At 43.0% G+C, this 20,169-nt stretch overlaps 1 protein-coding gene across 1 annotated transcript in view; it reads right to left on the reverse strand.

Moving 5' to 3' along the window:
* CORIN (corin, serine peptidase) overlaps positions 1 to 20,169 on the reverse strand; it is a 346,959-nt gene that overhangs the window by 164,622 nt on the left and 162,168 nt on the right. The window contains exons 6-7 of the mRNA XM_030191349.1: positions 15,219 to 15,332; positions 4,931 to 5,038 (exon numbers count right to left, since the gene is read on the reverse strand). Coding sequence (XP_030047209.1) covers positions 4,931 to 5,038; positions 15,219 to 15,332 — 222 coding nt within the window. The remainder of the gene's footprint in view (positions 1 to 4,930; positions 5,039 to 15,218; positions 15,333 to 20,169) is intronic.

Raw genomic sequence — 20,169 nt, forward strand, 5'->3', positions numbered from 1 at the left:
TGTTTTCAGCAACATTCTGCCCACAGAAGAAGCAGGTGCAAGCCACCAACTATATATACTTAACACAGTGACATAGTAAATGATGGCATATAAAGACCAGCATGGCCCATCCAGTCTGCACTGAAGGGGGTTGTACCCATGACTGTATAGGTTATCCCTACTTTTTTCGTTAGGGTTCTGACACCCGGTGCAGGCTGCCCTCACCTTCTTGCCTCTTTTTTATTATTTAAAGTGTGAAAGTTATTTAAGGTTTACTGTGAGTGGGAATTCTCTATACCAGGGGGTTCTCAACCCAGTCCTCAGGACATACCTAGCCAGACAGGTTTTCAGTATATCCACAATGAATATGCATGAGATAGATTTGCAAATAATGGAGGCAGTGCATGCAAATTTATCTAATGCATATTCATTGTGGATATCCTGAAAATCTGACTGGCTAGGTGTGTCCCAAGGACTGGGTTGGAAACCCCTGCTCTATACTTTTCATAGAAGTGCTTATCAATCCAGTCCTTAGGGCACACCTAGCCAGTTGGATTTTCAGGATATACACAATGAATATGTATGAGACAGATTTGCAGATATGCAAATCTAACTCATGCATTTTCACTGTGGATATCCTGAACACCTGACTGACTAGGTGTGTCCCAAGGACTGGGTTGAGAAGCACTGTCATATAGGGAACCTTTGTGTTAATCCCTCACCTTTTTGAATTCAGGCACTGTGGTAAAGCATTCCAGCCATCCTTCCACTGCCTCTGTGAAAAAGTATTTCCTTACGTTGCATCTAAGTTTCCTTTCTTGCAGTTTCATTTCTTGCACTCTGGTTCTATTGCCTTTCCATTTTTGGAAAAGATTGTTTTGTTCCTTACTTTGTATATGCAACCAGTTTCAAAGGTGAAAGGATATGTGTATTTCCACTTTCAGAAGTGATGGAAAGCAGACAATAAAAAAACAAGCATAGCCTTGGTTCTAAGGTGGACAGTCTGAAAACTGACCCTTTATGTTTTATTGAAATTTTGACATAAACAGATGCCATAACTGCAATAATGAAACCACTTTATTTTGGTGCAATCTGACCTATGCGGTATGAAATATTTAGAGGTTAATTCTAATAAGGTTGCTGAAATTTAGGGCGTCTTTTGCTAAGCCACAGTAGAAATCAGCTGGCGGTAAAAGCCAAGACGCCCATTTTATTCCTATGGCGTTTACCACCAGCTGATTTCTACTGTGAGCTAAAAATGCATCCACGGCTTAGTAAAAGACCCCCTAAGGCATTAGGCTATATATGTGCTAATCGCAAATTCTATATTGGCATTAATGTGCATAATCGCTGTTACAGAATACTAGTGTGTATTTACACACCAAAATTTAGGCTTGGCCACTTACGCCATGTTAATGGCTGGTGTAAATGACTGAGACTAATGGGGGAATTCATCAAGCAGCATTTAGGCCTTAAGTCAAGTTATTTGGCCCTTAACACGACATAAACAACCTTAATTCACTATCAATTATAATGTTCAATTACATATTGTGTTGACATTGTAAGTAGTATACTGCCATACTTTGTATTGTTATTTGAATATTTTTACTGCTGTAATTGCCTATTGCTCATGTTTGATCTATTCTTACTGTACACTGCCTTGAGTGAATTCCTTCAAAATGGCAGTAAATAAATCCTAATAAATAAATAAATAATGCCAGTTGACAAAAATTTAAGCCATTGTAAGTTAAGTGGTAATGAAATGCAAAGCATACAAATGCATGTTTTACATCTCATTACTATGCAAATACCCTAATGTGATTTATGATGATACACTGCAAGTTGCATTAGGGTCCGAAAATCATGGTAAAAGAAGCCCAGCTTTTTGCTGCAACCTGATGCTCCAGGGACACCACAGCAGGGTCCTCCTCTGGCTTCTGGGCCCCCACCACCAAGAGGTAATATCTCTTTAATATTCTTTTTATGATAATTACAAGTTGGGAAAACTCAAATATTCAGAGATACATTCTCAAAAACCTCAAAACTGTGGGAGCACATTGAGCTCTTAGGAAGTAATTTTAGAATTGCCCAAACAGATGAAAAACACTTGTGTACTTTTCATTTTGTAGACTTTGCTGGACTTTCAAAATAAAAATACATGTACATTTTCACTCTGAAGATTATCCCAGCAAAAATACCCAGACACAGATACCTTACACGTACAGATTATTTTTCCGAGTTAACTTATGCACATACTTTTGAAAATACAAAAGAATGTATCTAGTTGCAAACGTTACCCCCAGAAACATTGCCACCTAGAGCAAGTAAAAGTACATGGAAAATGAACTGCATACACGCTTTTCCCTGCACATAGGGGAACTATTAAAAAAAAAAAAGAATTTCCATGGGTAATATTGTATTGACACATGGAAGTGAATTCTATATATGACACCAAACAAATTGGCACTGAAAAAGCACTATTCTATAAACCGCACTTAAAGTTAAGAGCGTTTTATAGATTAGTGCTTACGCACGGGAATTGCACCTAACTTTAGGCGTGGCCAATTGCACAAACTGAAACGTGATGCAAATCATCATGCCTAAGTTAGGCGCCTATCTTCCTTATTCTATAACTATGGGTGAAAATTTTAGGAATCTCCCTTCTGCCTATGACCCTCCCATTTCTGCGCCCCCTTTTTGAACTTGCATGTAAAATTTAGGTGCAGATCCCGCATCTAAATTTATGCACGTATATTTCAGTTAAATCTAATTAGTGCCAATTAGTGCAATTTTTACCAACTTTTATATAATTCAGGGGATGGTGCCTATGGGGCTCATTTTCGAATGAGAAAAATGTCCAAAAAGTGTAATAAAGCACCATTTGGATGGATTTCTTCTCAGAATGACCAAGTCTGTATTTTCAAAACCTGTTTTGCAGATGTCTATCTATGCATTTTGTCTGCAGTGCATCCAGATCACAAGGGGGCATGTCAGGGGCATATTAAAGGTGGGATTAGGGTGTGCCTAACACTTGGACATTTTCCAGCCATAACGGAACAAAACCAAAATGTCTAGGGTGAAAACTTCAATGTTTTGGTCTAGACCTGTTTTTACAATAAATAAGACACACAAAGGTGCTCTATATGACCAGATGACCACTAGAGGGATACAGGAATGACCCCCCCCCTTACTCCCCCAGTGGTCAAACCCCCCTTCCACCCCAAAACGTGAATAAAAGTAGTGCACTGTAGACAGGTGGACCCATGCCCATATCTCCCCCTACCTGTTACACTTGTGGTGGAAACTGTGAGCCCTCCAAAACTCACCAGAAACCCACTGTACCCACATAAGGGCTACGGTAGTGGTGTACAGTTGGGTATAGTGGGTTTTGGGTGGGTTTGGAGGGTTCAGTATACAAGATAAGGGAGCAATGGTGAGATGTATACCTGGGAGCATTTATATAAAGTCCACAGCAGTGCCTCCTAGGGTGCCACATTGCTCTCTTGGGATGTCTGGGGGACCAGTCTGCAAAAAATGCTGGCCAGGCCTACATCCCAATGGCTTGATTCAGGAGTATAGCCAGCCTTCGAGGTAGGAGGAGGCGGCCTGAGGCCCAAAGTGGGGGTCACATTTGGTTCACTGCCCCACCACTCCCACCACCGACGCCCTGCCACTGCTGTACATATCTTGGCTTGTAGGGGTCCCCAAACCCCACCAGCTAAAGCACCGCTGCCGCACATACCTTAGCTGGTGGAGGTCCCCAACCCCCACCAGATGAAGCCTTCGTCCAGCACTGGTCTCTGGCACCGCCGCATTGCCTGCCCTGCTCTCTCTTCCCCTCACATTTGGTATGCTCATTTAATGAAATTGAGAATGTGTGCATGTATACCATATATGCATATATCCTAGTATTCCAAACATTTATGTGCATAATGCAGATGTACATGTTAGCACTTACGCTATAGAATTGCCCACAGTGGCTGAATATTACCACTATTCGTATAGTTACTAGAGGTGACCACATCCTATATATAAAGAACAGATTGCAGACCAGTAGGGGTCAGTCAGGTGTTTATTAGATTACTGCAACACTTGTATTAGTGGAAAAATAATGCCCGACATGGCAAAGTTTCGTCTTATGGTTTGCATCAGGATCAAAAAGATCAATGTGATGTGTGAGAGACTTCACCACAGAGGTATACAGTATGTGCTTCTCGCTCAATTTCAGAGAGGTCTGCTATCTGTTCTTCACATTGGATTCTGCAAACCATCTGCCTTGTTGTTTTATGGCACATTCTATATGTATTCAGCTCCACCGTGCTGAAAAAAAAAATATTTTTTTAAATTACTTTTTAATATTTTTTTAATGCCACAGCTGGGGTTTAAAAACTGCAATTCCTGCCGCTACTGAAAACTGACTTATATGTTTGTAATAGAAACTTTGCAATAGAAAAGTTTTGGATGGTTATATAATAGAAAGAACTCCTCACATTTTTTTGATGCTCATCATCTAAAATTATGGGTCCACAGTTTCATCAAGCTAATCTTTTAAATGATTTTTTGTAAGAAGATCCACTTAGTCCTTCACCCTTATGCCCTTCTTTCAGCTTTTGTCAATCTGATCTTTTTTCCTGTATGCAATAGAAGTGACAACTTGTCACCTTCGTTTCATTCTGTCCCGTGGCCTCACATCTTCCTTAATAAAATCAGTCAAAAATCAATATCTACACCATGATCCACTTGTACCTGGTTGTGTTTTATTAAATGCCTTCAAAACATTTTTTTATTACAAATCTTCTGTTACAGAGATAGAGATTTGAATTAGTGGGTTTAAAAGAAATATATCAGGTGGTTTGACTGTCGATCTTTTCCACAAATTATAGAAGGGTAATACTGACCAAAGGGCACAGAACTTTTCTTGATATAAATAATATATTGGACTCAGGCTTACCACAGATCTGCTCATCACTTAGGTCTCCACAGTCATCGTAACCATCACATACAAAGCTATAATTAAGGCATTTCCCAGTATTACAGCGAAATAAGTTCTCACTACAATCTGTAAAACAAAGTAAATATAAAAATGAAATTTCAGTAAACCATCTTACTATCTTCAATAGCCATACAAATTCAGGAGGTCTACCTGTGCTGGCCTTCGCGGTGTTCCTTCTTCAATGATCTTCTGTCAGACGCATGCAGAGGAACTTCAACAGAAGATCATTGAGGAAGCAACACCGCGAAGGCCGACAGAAGATCATTGAGGAAGCAACACCGCGAAGGCCAGCACAGGACTTCGGCTGATGGGGGTTGGGATCCCCCATCGGCACAGGTACTCCACAGCGGCGGGGGACGGTTTTCGCCGAGAAGGGGGGTCGACGGGGTCGCGGAAGGGGGGTACAGGGAGCCGTAACGCGGTGCAGGGGTGAAAACGGAGGGAGGGCGGAGTCTGGAACAGCGAGGGAGGGGGGGGTGGCCTTGCTAGCGCCCGTTTCCTTCCCTTCAGAAACGGGCATTTTTTTTCTAGTAATTTATGAAGGGAAAGTATACACATACATTCCCTGTGAAGACTGGACCTGGTCCAAACCTTTACACTTAAGTGTTGATTATAATCAGTCCATGGCAGTGAGTGGCTTATATGCCACTTCCAGCTGTAGGCTGGCCTAGCTCTAGATATTCAGTGCTGAGTAATGTGTAGCCTCTCCTACCCTTTTTTCGTTCTGGGCAGCGAAAAAAGCATGTACAAATCTGAAAACACAATCTATGTGCAATCTTTTCTGATCTCACCCAACCCCCCTGATCCCCACCCCCACAGAACACCTTCACTCAAACAGGCTAGAAGCATGTGTGCTATAGTACTCCACATATACTCTTACCAGGCTGAATGAGGGCAATTTCCAGCCAGCCAACTTAGCAAATTGTTTTCGGAATACAGATTCTAATTTAAATACATGCTGTTGGAAATTGCATTCTCTAGACACATAAGAAATGGCAGAATGATCAGCGATTTGTTGAAGGCCTGGGACAGCTTTCTCTATTAACTGAACAGTATTGTAAAAGGCTAGGCTTCCAATGAGTCTGCTGTAGATTTGCACACAAATTAAAATATCGAAGATCTATTGTACTGTTTATTTCACTTTCATTTTGTCCTTGCCCTTCAATACTTGGATCTGCAAGGGCTACCGTAACTTTCACAAGAAACATCATGGGGAATGCTGTCAAGGTTGAATCACTGTCGGAAATGGAAGGGAAAGTGAACAAGAGAGCCCTTACCCCAAAAGCATTTCCAGCATGCAACTGAAACTTCAGTCATATTCCCCCAGATTCTATATAGGGCGACCAATTTTACGTGCCCAAATTTGGGTGCCATCCCAAGATGCACGTGTATCTCAATTGATGAACTAGTCAATTAACTCTATTAATTGAATGCTAATAATTACTGGTACAAAAAACTTCAATGCTAATAATTAGTGGTACAAACAACTTAAATTGTGAGCCCCCTAGGGACAGAGAAAGTACCTGTATATAATGTGTATAGCGCTGCGTATGTCTAGAAGCACTATAGAAATGATTATTAATAGTAGTGGCATTAATTGGAAATTGCAAATGCATCTGTCAGAATGCTATTCTATAACATTGCACGCCCAAAACTCATAGAGGACACCCCAAAAGGGCGCATGGGTGGATCAGGAGTGTTCTCACAAGATCACACAGTGTTATAGAATTCAGGTGATCCACACCAAACCTGTATGCCAGGATTTACACCAGGTTTCACTTGGTGTAATTCCTCATGCCCAAAGTGGAGCGCAGGGAATCCGAGCTAAGCGTGATTCCCTAAAGGTCAAGTGCCCTTTATAGAATCACACTTAATGAGGGTTTTTTTATGGCTAAATTTTGGCACCATATACTGCACCCAGCCCAATGAGTACAATATAATTCCATAAACGTGTTTGCCAGAACTGATTTTTTCAACTTGTCTGGCCTTTGCTCTTTAACACTTTAATACCTTGCTCAGCATTGTACCATGAAACCTATATTCATGCAAGCTAATATTGCTGAAGATATGGAGGAGTGGCACTGTATGTGAAAAATAATATCAGAGTGGCTGAAATGCAAGGGATCTGGGGAAAGGAAGAAGCTATATGGATCATCCTGGAAAGAGAAGAAGGAACTTGTATCTACAAGGGTGTAATCTACAGACCTCCAGCACAAAAGGAGAAGCTGGACAAGGATATGATAGAAAATATCCATAAGCTTGGTATGAAAGGAGAGGTGCTATTGCTAGGAGATTTCAACTTGCTTGATGTGGATTGGAACATCCCATCAGCAGAATTGGAGAGATGTAGAGAGATTGCGGATGCCTGTCAAAGTGCCTTCCTCAGACAAATGGTAATAGAACCCAAAAGAATTGACTCTGGATCTAGTGCTCACAAACGAAGGAAGTGTTTCCAATGTCCGGGTGGGTGCCTACCTAAGCAAAAGTGATCATCACACGATATGGTTTGATATAAGAGCAAAAGCAGAGTGCAGATGCACAGAACTCAAAGTAATGGATTTCAAACATACTGATTTTGGTAAAACTGGGGAATACCTGAAGAAGGAGTTGATAGCATGGGCAGGCATAGGCAGCGCCGTACCAAGGGCGGGGAGGTGGGGGCGGTCAGCCCCGGGTGCACGCCGCTGGAGGGGTGCAGAGAGCAGCCGCGTGCCTGTCGGCTCCGCTGGTTCCCTGCTCCCTCTGCCCCGGAACAGGTTACTTCCTGTTCCGGGGCAGAGGGAGCATGGAGCCAGCAGAGCCGAGAGCCGCACGGCTGCTCCCAGCAGCCAAGAATGCACTGGGGGGGGGGGGTGTTTGATGCGCCGGGGGTGTGTCATTGCACCAGGGGGTGTGTCATTGCACCAGGGGGGTGTCGTGCTGCATCCGGGGGGGTGCTCATCGGCGGTCCGCCCCGGGTGCAAGCCGCTGGAGGGGTGCAGAGAGCAGCCGTGTGCCTGTTGGCTCAGCTGGTTCCCTGAATCGCATCAGGGCTGATAGAAAACGCCTGTTACTCCAAAGCGAACAACGCTGGATATTCCGACTCAAGTTTTTAGCTCCTACAGGACTCAACGGTAAAATAGAATGGAGCCATTTTTTCTAAACATGTACTACATTTTTTTCTAAACATGAACATGTACTATCCTGCAACACGTAGTTTTCTCTCTTTTCATTGTGGTTCTACTACACGATACTTGATTGTTAATTTAGTCAGCTAAATGTCAAATAGTGCTCAGAGGTATACACATAAACACCCCCGCAAAGCTCAGTACTGATTGGCCAACTAGAAAGTATGGCATCTGATGTAATCAATCATAAAGGGCAGCCATTTTCGCGAACAAACTTGTCTTTCTCTGAGTCACCATAGCGGAGGTAAATATAGCGTGAAGGCTTTGTAACAGACACCGACGCTCATACAATAGGTAACTTCTTTCCCTTTCTCACCAGATATTAACGGAGACCACAGACCCTGAGTCAGGTCATCGAAACGCTGCCACCGTAGGTCGTGGTCAGAACTTAAGGTGCTAGAAAGACCGAAAGACTCGAACAAGAAGAGAAACGAGCAAGGAACAAGCAAGCCACAATATAAGCTAAGTAAATTCAAAAGATCCATCAAGATTGCATGCTCAAGATAGATATATATAAAAAAACATACAAAGCTATTAAGCTAGAGGTTTTTTGGCTGATGATGAAGCAGTCCAGCCCCCGAAGTTAAAATAGAGCTGGGGGCTTCTCGAGGTCTTTTCCTCTTTAAATACGTGCAGTGTTCAAGCTAGGATTGCTTCAGCTTGACATAAATGTACTTCTGTAAGTAGATTCCCCTAATTTTCTAGATATAAATGTAAGGTGTGCCAATACTGGGTTACACTAGCGTTCTATAATAGAATCAGGGCACCCAAAAATAGACTTTAACTGTGCAATATCAGGGCATCTAAAAGGAGGCCCCACTAAAAGAATTGCACCCAGTGTGCATAACTTGCTTTAACAGGTTAATGCTATGGATGTGCACAGCACAGGAAAAGAATACTCAGTCTGTTTTCAGATTTCTGACATTTTGTCCCAATTTTAAAACACTGTTTGGAATAGGAAATAAATTAAGGATTTGATGACCTATGCTACAACCAAAGCCGTTTACATTTATTATATGCAGGTAATTTATCTGTCTCTAGTGGGCATTACTGTATTATTAGAGAGACTTCTAGAATCCAGGGGCCCAATATTTAGATTGCAGGAGTTAGTCGGGCTGTCTCCCACGGTCGATGCTGAGTTCAGATATTCAATACCAGGCCATTTCCAGTGACCTGCATTGAATATCCAGTTTATTTTTAGCGTTGGCTGGTTAAGTTTAAGCCGGCCAAAGATATACCCTCTATTTCGGCGGCCTAGTTTGGATGCTAAACTTAGCCGGCAATGCACTGAATATTAGCGGATAGCCGGTTACATCGCACAATATAAACAGATATTTGCTAAGCACTAACTGGCAATATTCAGCAGGAGATAACCGGCGATCTCCCCCTGAATATTGCCGGATAGCCAGTTAAGTGCCATTTAACCGTCCAGGAGCCGTTCCTGGTTGGTTAAATGGTTTTAAAAATCAGGCAGCTGTTGTATAAATCACATAGAGGGGCATTTTCAAAAGGGACGTCCAAGTTGTGATGTGGACATCCTTGTAAAAGGGCAACATTCAGGGGTGGGGAAACCCGTATTTTCAAAACAAGATGGACGTCCATCTTTCATTTCAAAAATACCGTCAGGGACGTCCAAATCTTTAAATATGGACGTTTCTGACTTTCGATGATTTTCAAAACCAAAGACATCCATGCCAAAAACATTCTAATGCAAGCCATTTGGACATGGGAAGAGCCAGCATTTGTAGTGCTCTGCTCCCCCTGACATGCCAGGACACCAACCGGGCACCCTAGGGAGTACTGCAGTGGACTTCAGAAATTGCTCCCAGGTACATAGCTCCCTTACCTTGTGTGCTGAGCCCCCACAAAATCCCCCCCAAACCCACTACCCACAACTGTACACCACTACCATATCCCTTACGGGTGAAGGGGGCACCTAGATCTGGGTACAGTGGGTTTCTGCTGGGTTTTGGAGGTCTCGCTGTTTCCTCCACAAATGTAACAGGTAGGGGGGGTATGGGCCTGGTTCCGCCTGTCTGAAGTGCACTGCAGAACCCACTAAAGCTGCTCCCCGGACCTGCTGTCATGGACCTGAGTATGACATCTGAGGCTGGCACAACATATTTTGAAAGATGTTTTTTGAGGGTGGGAGGGGGTTAGTGACCACTGGGGGGAGTAACGAGAGGTCATCCCCGATTCTCTCCAGGGGGTCATCTGGTCATTTCGGGCACCTTTTTGTGCCTTAGTCATATTAAAAACACGGCTGGGTGAAAACGTCCAAGTGTTCGTCAGGGACGTCCTTGTTTTTTTCAATTATGGGTCAAGGACGTCCAAGTGTTAGGCATGCCCAAGTCTCACCTTCGCTACGCCTCTGACACGCCCCCTTGAACTTTGGCCGTCCTTGTGATGGAGTGCAGTTGGAAATGTCCTAAATCGGGTTTCAATTATACCAATTTGGACCAGGGGCGTATCTGCGTGGGGCCACAGGGGCCTGGGCCCCCGCAGATTTTGCCCCGGACCCCCCTACCGCCGTTAACCCTCCCTCCCTCGCCTATCGCCGTCACCTACCCCAAGGTCCACTTCCTCCGGCTTTTTAAAATATTGCTTCAGCAGGCGGGGGACCCCAACCCCCCGCCAGCCCAGCCGCGATCTTTAACTTTTTCATCCTCGTCGTGCAGCGCGCTGTGAAAGCTGCATGCATCTTTAGTTCCAGTTGGATGGAGTCTGACGTCGCAGCACGTTGTGTTAAAAGTATTTTTACAAATACAGCAGAGGGTAACCAATTTTTCCTGCAGCATAATTTCATAATTTTTTTTCACCAGATACAAATATGATATGGAAATAGTCATGAAAATGAGGATTTATTGCAATTTCTAGTATATTAATGAGGCATATCACCTGAAATAGAAATAGTGTGATAATTTGTCTAAATTGCAAAATTAAGCATTCAGGTGGTATTCATTAGAGTAAGATAAGCTGTGAAAGGCACTTCGCAAGGGAAATAACACCAGCTGCAGTGAGGCATTAGAGTCTGATTAACCTATATGAAGCTGACAGCTTAGAGCAACTGTGAAATCATTTGGTGGATGTAGTTATGCAGAAAGAGAGAGAGAGAGAAACTAGAAGCTTCAGTGGTAGGATGAGCCATAAATCTAGAATTTTAAAGTTTTGGAATACTCCACTGGGACCTTTGGACCAGGAAATCCAAGTGAAATATACACTGTTACCAGGGCTTTTTTTGAGGGGGTACTCGGGGGTACTGAGAACCGGCACCTTTTCCATTGTCTGCTAACATTGACCCATGGAACCTAAGTTTTAATGATAGAGCTCAGGCTCTACACACCAATTCTGTCTTGTCATAGATTCTATGACTGGTTGCAGGGGGCCTGGCTATGATGGGATGGGTCCCTCAGTGATCACCCCACTCCCGAAGGGTGGCCTAGCATTTGAGTACTGGCACCTTTTTTGCTAGAAAAAATACGCTGACTGTTACAATAGTATTATAATGGGATAACATTCAGCCTGCGGCAGTAAGTGGCAAGCAAGGCGCTTCCAGCCATTGGCTGGCCTAACCCTGGATATTCAGTCCTGGGGCACGTGTGTTTATTTTTATGTTTATTAAAAGCTTACTTTATCGCCAATCTTGGCGAATGCCAAATTGAGCAATTTACATAATTAAAATATCAATAGAACATAAAGGAAATAGAAAATGAGCTCTGTTATAAAAAAGGAAAGACATGGACACCAAGAAAGCACCAAACACACAGACAATAGGGTTTGCTGGTGATGTCAATCCTCTCCCCGTGATGCTAAAACTCAACCAAAATCATTTGAAATAAATGAGTCTGAAGCTTTTATAGAAAGACTCAGATCGTAAATCAAGGGGCAAATTATTCCATAGTCTTGGGGCCAGGGGAAAAAAAGTACAATTTCTAGTTACCTCTCAAAAGCAGTCTATAATCATTAATAGAACACAATAACCATTGTTAAAGCTGCAAGATAGTCTGAGATGCTGTCACAAAAAGCAAGAGTAAAGATTTTATATTGTACTCTGTATTTTACAGGGAGCTGATGAAGTCTTAAAAATAGCTGTGTGATGAGGTCCCTGTGTTTTGCCATACAAAGAAATCAGGCAGCCGTATTCTGTAATGACTATAAACATTTCAAGTTTGTATGAGAAATACCCACATAGATACTATTATAGTAGTCCAAATGTGAAGTTATATAAGCATGGTAGACAGTCTGTAAGATTCGAAGTTCAAAAAGTTCCGAATAGAGTGTACTGACCCAGACGTTAACTGGGAATCAGCTGATAATCAGACTGGTGCCTGATTACCTTTAGCACATAGTTTTACCAAACTGTGCTACTGATTCCCTCACAGCAAGGCCAACGAAGCCCATTCAAAGATGGGCTTTGTTGGCATTACCATGCCGGGAATCTTAGTGCGGTTTAGTAAAAGGGGCCCAAAGTTAAGTCAGCTGTTTTGCTGTCCTAACTTTATGCATTTACATAGCTGGTTACAAGACTGAATATCGCTGCTAACTGGCTAAGTTGGCGCTGTACCCATGCTCCGCTCTGGCCCGCCCCTAACTAGGCAGTTAGGGAATGGCTGGTTAGCAGTGATATTCAGTGGCACTACTCAGTTAAGTGCCACTGAATATCTGGGACTTGCTAGCTCAGTGGGGTTTAACCAGGTAGGAACCTCTGCTGCCCAGTTAAACCCTTCTGAATATTGACCCCCATATATTTTTATGAGGTTTTGGTGGACGGGGAGACCTGGTTTCCCTCACAGCCAAGGGTCAAGCTGGCCTTGATTTTGTCAGCCTCCCACACTCATTACATATTTTAGCCAATGAGTCATTTCAGTCTGCTGTCGCTATAGTAAGTAGAATATCTCAGTTATGATCAATGATAGACAAAACTACCTGTGGGGGAAGCAAATACTGTCACAAAAAATCAGTTATAAATAAATATTTTGCTTTGAAAGGTACAAATAAGGAGAAAACAAATCTCAAAACGTTTGTCACCCACTAGCCCTATAGCATCATGTCTACCTGACCCAAGAATTTTAGAACTCCATCACTCTTACAGCAACCCTTTTTCTCATATTTTCTCTATACCTCACACTCTGCAAGTTCACATAATGACCTCTTGTTCTTGGAGTTCCCTTTTGTATTGAAAATGTCCCCTTACCATGCTTGGCTGAAGCACATCATGGGGGAGATTGTATATATGGCGCCTAAAAAATTGGCGTGGAAATCAATGCCAACTAAGTGCATTCTATAAGTAGTGCCTAGATTTAGGCGTAGTATATAGAATATGCTTAGTTGATACCTCAATGCCTAAAACTACACACCTCCAGAATTTAACCAATATTACAGAACCATCTCCCTGTGCACAGATACCATCCATATTTTTCCCAGCACCCATAGCATCCACCATTTTTACAGCCCCCCCTCCCTGAACCCACACCCAGCCCTCCTTTCTCCCTTCCTTCCTGCACCCACACATAGCATCCCCCCCTTTTAAGCCCTTCCCTCCTCCATACAGAGCATCTACCCTTTTGGCAGCCCCCTCCCATCCACAGCATCCCCCCTTATTTTACAGTCCCTCCCTCCCCCACACATAGCATCCACTTTTTTTGCAGCTTCCTCCTTCATAACATCCCCTTTTATTTGCAGCCCCCTCCCACCTACAGCATTCATTTTTCTTACAGCCACCCACAGCATCCCCCTTTCTTTACAGCCCCTTCCTCCCCCAAATATAGCATACCCCTTTTTTGCAGACCACTCCCACCCACAACATCCCCTTCTTTTTTACAGCCCTTTCCTCCATCCAGCCAACCCCACACTCACCCATGAGGTAGGAGGAGGAGCTGCAGCAGAAGAACCTTTTTGGGGCAGGAAAGAATTCCACTCTTTCCTGCTTTGCTGCCACCGTTCTCTCACTGGTGCCGTGCTTTTTCCAAATGGCTGCCAAGATTTCAAGCGTAGTCTCATGATATTACCGCTTGATGTCTTGGTGGCCATTTTGAAAAAGCACAGCAGCAGCAGGGCAGGAAAGAGTGAGGTTCTTTCCTGACCCCAAAGAGGCCACTAGACCACCAGGGCATTCTGTACTGAGATAGGCTGGAAGAGCGGCAGCGAGCAAGCAAATGGCAGCAGGCGGGCAGGGGGAAAGCGCAGATTCTGTGCAGAAATGTTGAATTCTGCGCAAATTCTGTGCTCCACAGTCATGTAGAATTCCGGCAGGAGTAACACAGTGGTGGCCCAAGACAATCTGCTGCCTGAGGTGAAGAATTAGCTGCCACCCTGGCTCCTCCTCAGCTGCCCCCCCCCCCGCCATGATCTGACATCTCCCCCCTTCCTTCCCCAACCCCCTTCTCAAAATGTATCTTTTCTTTTCTTGTTTTTCAAAAGGCAGAGGCGACAGCAGCAGCAGTGTTTCCCATAGTCTGCCCTACTTCTGGTCCCAGCAACTTCTCTCTACTATGGCCCTCCTCCAAGGAAACAGGAAATTACAACAGAGAAGCAGGCCGCAGTAGAGAGAAAGGGCTGGGACTGGCGTCAGGGCAGCCTATGGGAATCGCTGCTGCCTCTATTGTTGCCACCTTTTAAAAAACAAGAAAAGAAAAGGTAAGTTCGGGGAAGGGGGTTGGTGAAAGAAGGATGGGGGTGAGGCAGCAGGCCACTTCAAAAGAGTGCCACCTGAGGCCCCCGCCTCAGGTGGCCTAATGGTAGGGCCACCACTGCATGCACACATGCACTGCAAAAATCATTTACACTTGTAAATATCAACATTTACATATTCAAAGCCTGAGTGATGTTGTTATATTTTTGATCATTTTTTTTGTAAATTTTTTGCTTGGCTTTTGTGCTATTTTACAGATTTGCGTTCAATGAGCCTTTTGTAAAACAGCCTGCAAATTATAATTCTCCAACCCTTTTCCTGCCTAGACAATCTATGCAAAATTGTTCCTTTAATCCACTATTCTATTGCTATTAGTGACTTTTAATTTCTAAACCCATGTAGATTAATTGGCTTAAGCAGACAGAAGCCTGGGAATGATATGACTTACTGCAGTGTGCCTCATCACTCCAGTCATCACAGTCGTTGTAGCCATTGCACAGCAGTTTCTTGGAGATGCAGATCCCAGTAGCACATAGGAAGGTCTCCTGTCCTCCGCATACCACTGCAGGAAGTGGAAACAAGCGTGGGTGAATTTACAAACTGAGAAGACCCCGGATGCCTTATATTCATCAAGTGGTCATCTAATTCAGTATTTCTCAAGGCCGGTCATAGAGTACCCCTTGCCAGTCAGGTTTTCAGGCTATCCACAATGAATATGTATAATAGAGGTAGTATATGCAAATAAAGTTCATGCATATTCATTGTGGATAGCCTGAAAACCTGACTGGCAAGGGGTACTCCAGGACTGGTCTTGGGAAACATTGATCTAATTCATGGTCTTGAGGATGCTCACGCTCCTCATAAAACATTCCCATCGTGGAAATGTATTGATTGGTATATATGAGCTTCAGTGGAGTTGGGGTGAAAAACCAGTTTAACAAAGTACATGGGATAACAATTCTTCCCCTGTCACAAAATTTGTAACACCTTTCCTGATGGTTTCTGTTAATTCATGCTAATCCAGTCAACACATGATAACTGCTGCAGATCCATGCAGTTGTATTTTCCACTCTTTCAAACCTATTCGATATGCATTAGGGATCTGCCACTGCCCCACCCCTTAGTTGTTTTATGTTTCATTTCTTTTTTTTTTTTTGCTAATCGGTTGTTGTTGTTTCCTTTCACCTCACGCAGAAATTTAGAGATTGATTTGCATATTCTGCTTCCACTGTTTTTTATGAATTTGTATGTATAAAATGTTTACAAGTATAAATGAAACAGCAAATAATACAAAATATACATCTCTAGTGTATGTGCTTCTTTCATTTAGTCTTGTATTCATATCTGCAATGTACCCGCAAAGACTCAAACATGTCATGTTTGATTTTTGTCCAATGAAAGGTACTACAATAATGCATTTGAAGACGTTTCTTAGAAGGAAAAATTCCTAATTTTGCTTAAATATGGAAATATTTCTCAGGTGAGGGGTAAGGGTCCTAGGTATGTAGAGTGGCATTTTAGAAATGATGTACAACTAAGAATATGGACGTCATTTCTCATGTATTTTAGAACAGGATAGATGAGAAATGGATGTCCATGTGCTGGTTACAGTTTATTCCAAACTTTCTATACTGCCCCTACTAACTAGTAGAACTGAGCAGTGTACAAATACTATAAAAAAAACAGAAAGGAAGATAAGAAAAGAACTACAATCCATGATAGGACAGAAGACATGCAAACAAAGAAATTTAAAAAACATACAAACCATAGTATTGAAAAAGGAAGAAATGGTGAAAGTACAATTAAATTAAATTAATAAAATAAGTAAAATTTAACAGAAAGCTGCATCGCAAAGGAAAAGCCTTTACCGATCTCCCTGATCAATGCCAAAAGCCTACCCCAAAAGCCATGTCTTTAGTGCAATTTTAAAATCTTTTAATGAAGAAATACTGCAATATCCAAATTTTGAACAGAGCAAAACAAGGGACATAGATGTTTCTGTGGCAGCATAGGAAGATCCATATTACAAAATAGCCACTTAAGTGTCTATGTAGAGCTGAGTAGTAATCTGTCCCACATCAGCTGTTTGTGATTTTTTTTTTTTTTTACAAACTTTTGAGCCCTCCAGGGACATAAAATTCCTACTGTGATCTGAAAGTATATGAAACTGCTATTGAAACAGTTTACATTCAGGTACAGTAGGTATTTTTCTATCCTTTGGAGGGCTCAAAATGTTTTTTTAAATAACATAGAGCTGAGGTGGAATTTGAACCTGGGTCCCTCAGTTTTCAAGCAGCTGCACTAACCATTAGACTACTCATAAAAAAGAACTTATAGGTGTATAATAAGATTGTATAAAAGTTATAAATAAAATAAAAGAAACCCTTTGTCCAGAAAAGAGAACCACTTTAAATTTAAAGTAACATTTAAAGATCAAAGATTTATCATCTTCAACTGAAAGAACAGCTATTAAAGTGGCCCCAGAAGAAAAGTCATTAACTGATGATTCCAAAAATTCTGAAATGTCTAAATTATCCACTGATAGTATCGAGTCCATGCTACCTTCCTCCACATTCTCATTCTTCTTCCCAGTTGGTAAATAATACAGCTCAGAAATTCCTATTTCTTCTGGTTTCACGATATTTAAAGCATTTTCAAATACCTATTCCAAAGTTCCTGAGGGGCCAAAAATCTTGTCTTAGGGATATTTGAAAGTCTTAAATTCCTACTTCTATCCTTAACAAAGAACCTGCTAGCAGACTGAAGAGTTCTAAATTGAGTGGACAGTTTCACCATATGACCTTCCAATTCAGACATTCTACCATCCTCACTGATAGTTTGGCCACAGTCTGCTCAGAAAATGTTGAAGCCAGTGAAATTGTTGAAGCTAGGGAACCCTTCATTCTACAAATAACTTAACAAACTTCTTCCAAGGTGGCCTTACCCAACTCAGGCTGCTTCAAGTCCATTCAGGCTGCCACCAAGATTACCATTGGCAGTGAAACTGGAGCAACTGAAGATATGAAACCAAGTTCAGGAATTCCAACATCTGCTCCTCTCTCACTGGGACTCATCAAGATCGCTTCTGTCCCCAAAAAATCTTTCCTTCCAGCAACTCACTCACAGATGCCAAAATCAGGCTACCGATCTCATCCTGCATCTTTTCTTCTGCTTTTGTCCAGGGAGTGCTTCTGGGTCATTCAAAGGTTGCAGGAGTGTTGAATGGCCACCAGAGCTCAGCGTAACTTCTAGCTTCTCCACAAAGCACTCCTTAGCTCCTTTTCCAGCCTCATTCTTCCCAAACACACTGCAGGCCACATGGTAATCTTTCAGCCCCAGACTGGGGTCTTAGAAGCAGAGGAAAAGCATTACCTGGCCTTTCTCTTCTTCTCCATCACAAAGGAACAGAGTTGGGCATAGTATGAAACAAACTTAAAAGATCATGAGGAGCAATGACTCATGTATCTTAGCTGGGTGCCATCTTGGTGAGGTTGGAGATTTCTTCTGGTTCTGACACACATATCTCAAATTGGGAAGCAGCGGCATTAGACCATCTACGTGAGGAATTTTGAGATATATGAAAAGGCTGAGCACCATGAAGCTGTAAATTACATGGAGCAGTATCTGTAATGTTACAACATATTTGCAGTTGATTCATGCTGCCTTCAATATCATGTGCTCTCAAGGCTCCTAGCATATAGAAAATTTTCACATAAAGCAATTTCAGTGCAAAGAACATTTCTTTGGAAATGGGATGATGTGTTACTCAGTGTAGTTTGTTTTTTGAAGTCTGAATCCACTTCAGTGAATCTGTAGGTATGAGCTAACGTTCATAATCTTGTTATGTAGGCATCTATAGATTAAGAGGCAATCTGTTTCACTGTCGCAGAAAGGAACTGCGCATGCATGACTGACAAGTATATAGAAATATTTTGTCAAAGCCATTTTACTTGTGGTAGAGGTGGCTTTATCAATATCTGAAAAATCATATCAGACCGAAATTCAAGCATAATGTAGAAACATAAGAACATAAGAGTAGCCATACTAGGTCAGACTAATGGTCCAACTAGGCCAGTATCCTGTTTCCAATAGTGAACAAGCCAGGTCACAAACAGGGCTGCTAAGAGGAGGGGGGAAGGGGGGACAAAATTCCCCGGGCCTTCAAGAGGGGCCAAGTCCCCGGTCTCACCCACCCGTCCTTGGCTCCATCAACAGCCCCTCTCCGTCCGCCACCGGGCCCTCTGCATTCAAATCGGCAGCACCTCACCTCCGTGTGAAAGCGCAGTGGCAGATCTCCTCCCTTTGGGCCTTCCCTCCCTGTGTCCTGCCCTCATCTGATGTAACTTCCTGTTTCCGTGAGGGCGGGACACAGGGAGGGAAGGCCCGAAGGGAGGCAATCTGCCGCTGCATTTTCATACGGAATTGAGGTGCTGCCGATTTGAATGCAGGGGGCCCGGTGGCAGACAGAGAGGGGCTGTCGATGGGGCTGGGGGGTGGGTGGGTAGAGACTGAGGACTGCGGTGCCAGCAGCCTGAGTAGCGATTGGGCGGGTGGCGCCGGCAGCCTTGGGGAGGCGGGTCCGGCTCAGTCTTGGTGGCCCTGGTCACAAGTACCTGGCAGAGACCCAACTCGTGGCAACATTCCATGCTACAAATCCCAGGGCAAGTAGTTGCTTCCCTATGTCTGTCTCAAAAGCCTTTCACTTTTTATCTTCAACAGACCTTCAAGGAAGTGTCTAATCCATTTCCTCCAAAGTGGTGGACTAGGAGCAATATATTCTGCCATGTGTAAGAGATTTGGTGATCCTCATTGCCAAATGTTATGTTTTCCTCTTTAAATTACACAACAAACTTTTGCATCATACAATGTTCTTTATTACACTCTGTCTTAAAGATTCTGCCACACAACAGCATGATACATCAATGCCCTATTTCCTTCTTTCTGACCTTCCACCTCCTGAGGCTAGCTAGAGGATAGCACAGTGCTATCAGTATCATAGGCGTCACATAGATACAACAAACGTCCTTCAGCAGACCCAACAGAACTTCTCTGATTGCCCTTAAACTCCTAGGATACATCCCATTTGGACCTATGGCTTTGTCTACTTTCAGCTTTGTTAGCTGTATACAAACACTCTTTATAAAAACTGCTACCTCTACCTCACTCCAATATGTATCCTTGCCAACAGTCAGTTGTCTGTCTCCAATGCCTACTTCAATAAATAACAAACAGAAATATTTGTTTAGCATTTCGGGGGGGGGGGGGGGGAGTTCTCTTGTCTGTACACATTGCTCTTTGTTTCCTCTTGGTCATCCAATTCTACCTCTCAGGGCCGGTCCTAGGGTTTCTGGCGCCCTCCTGCAACTATGGCTCCGCCCCTGCAGTAGTCACACCCCTTT

Source organism: Microcaecilia unicolor, chromosome 2 (assembly GCF_901765095.1).
Source record: "Microcaecilia unicolor chromosome 2, aMicUni1.1, whole genome shotgun sequence".
Lineage (NCBI taxonomy): Eukaryota > Metazoa > Chordata > Amphibia > Gymnophiona > Siphonopidae > Microcaecilia > Microcaecilia unicolor.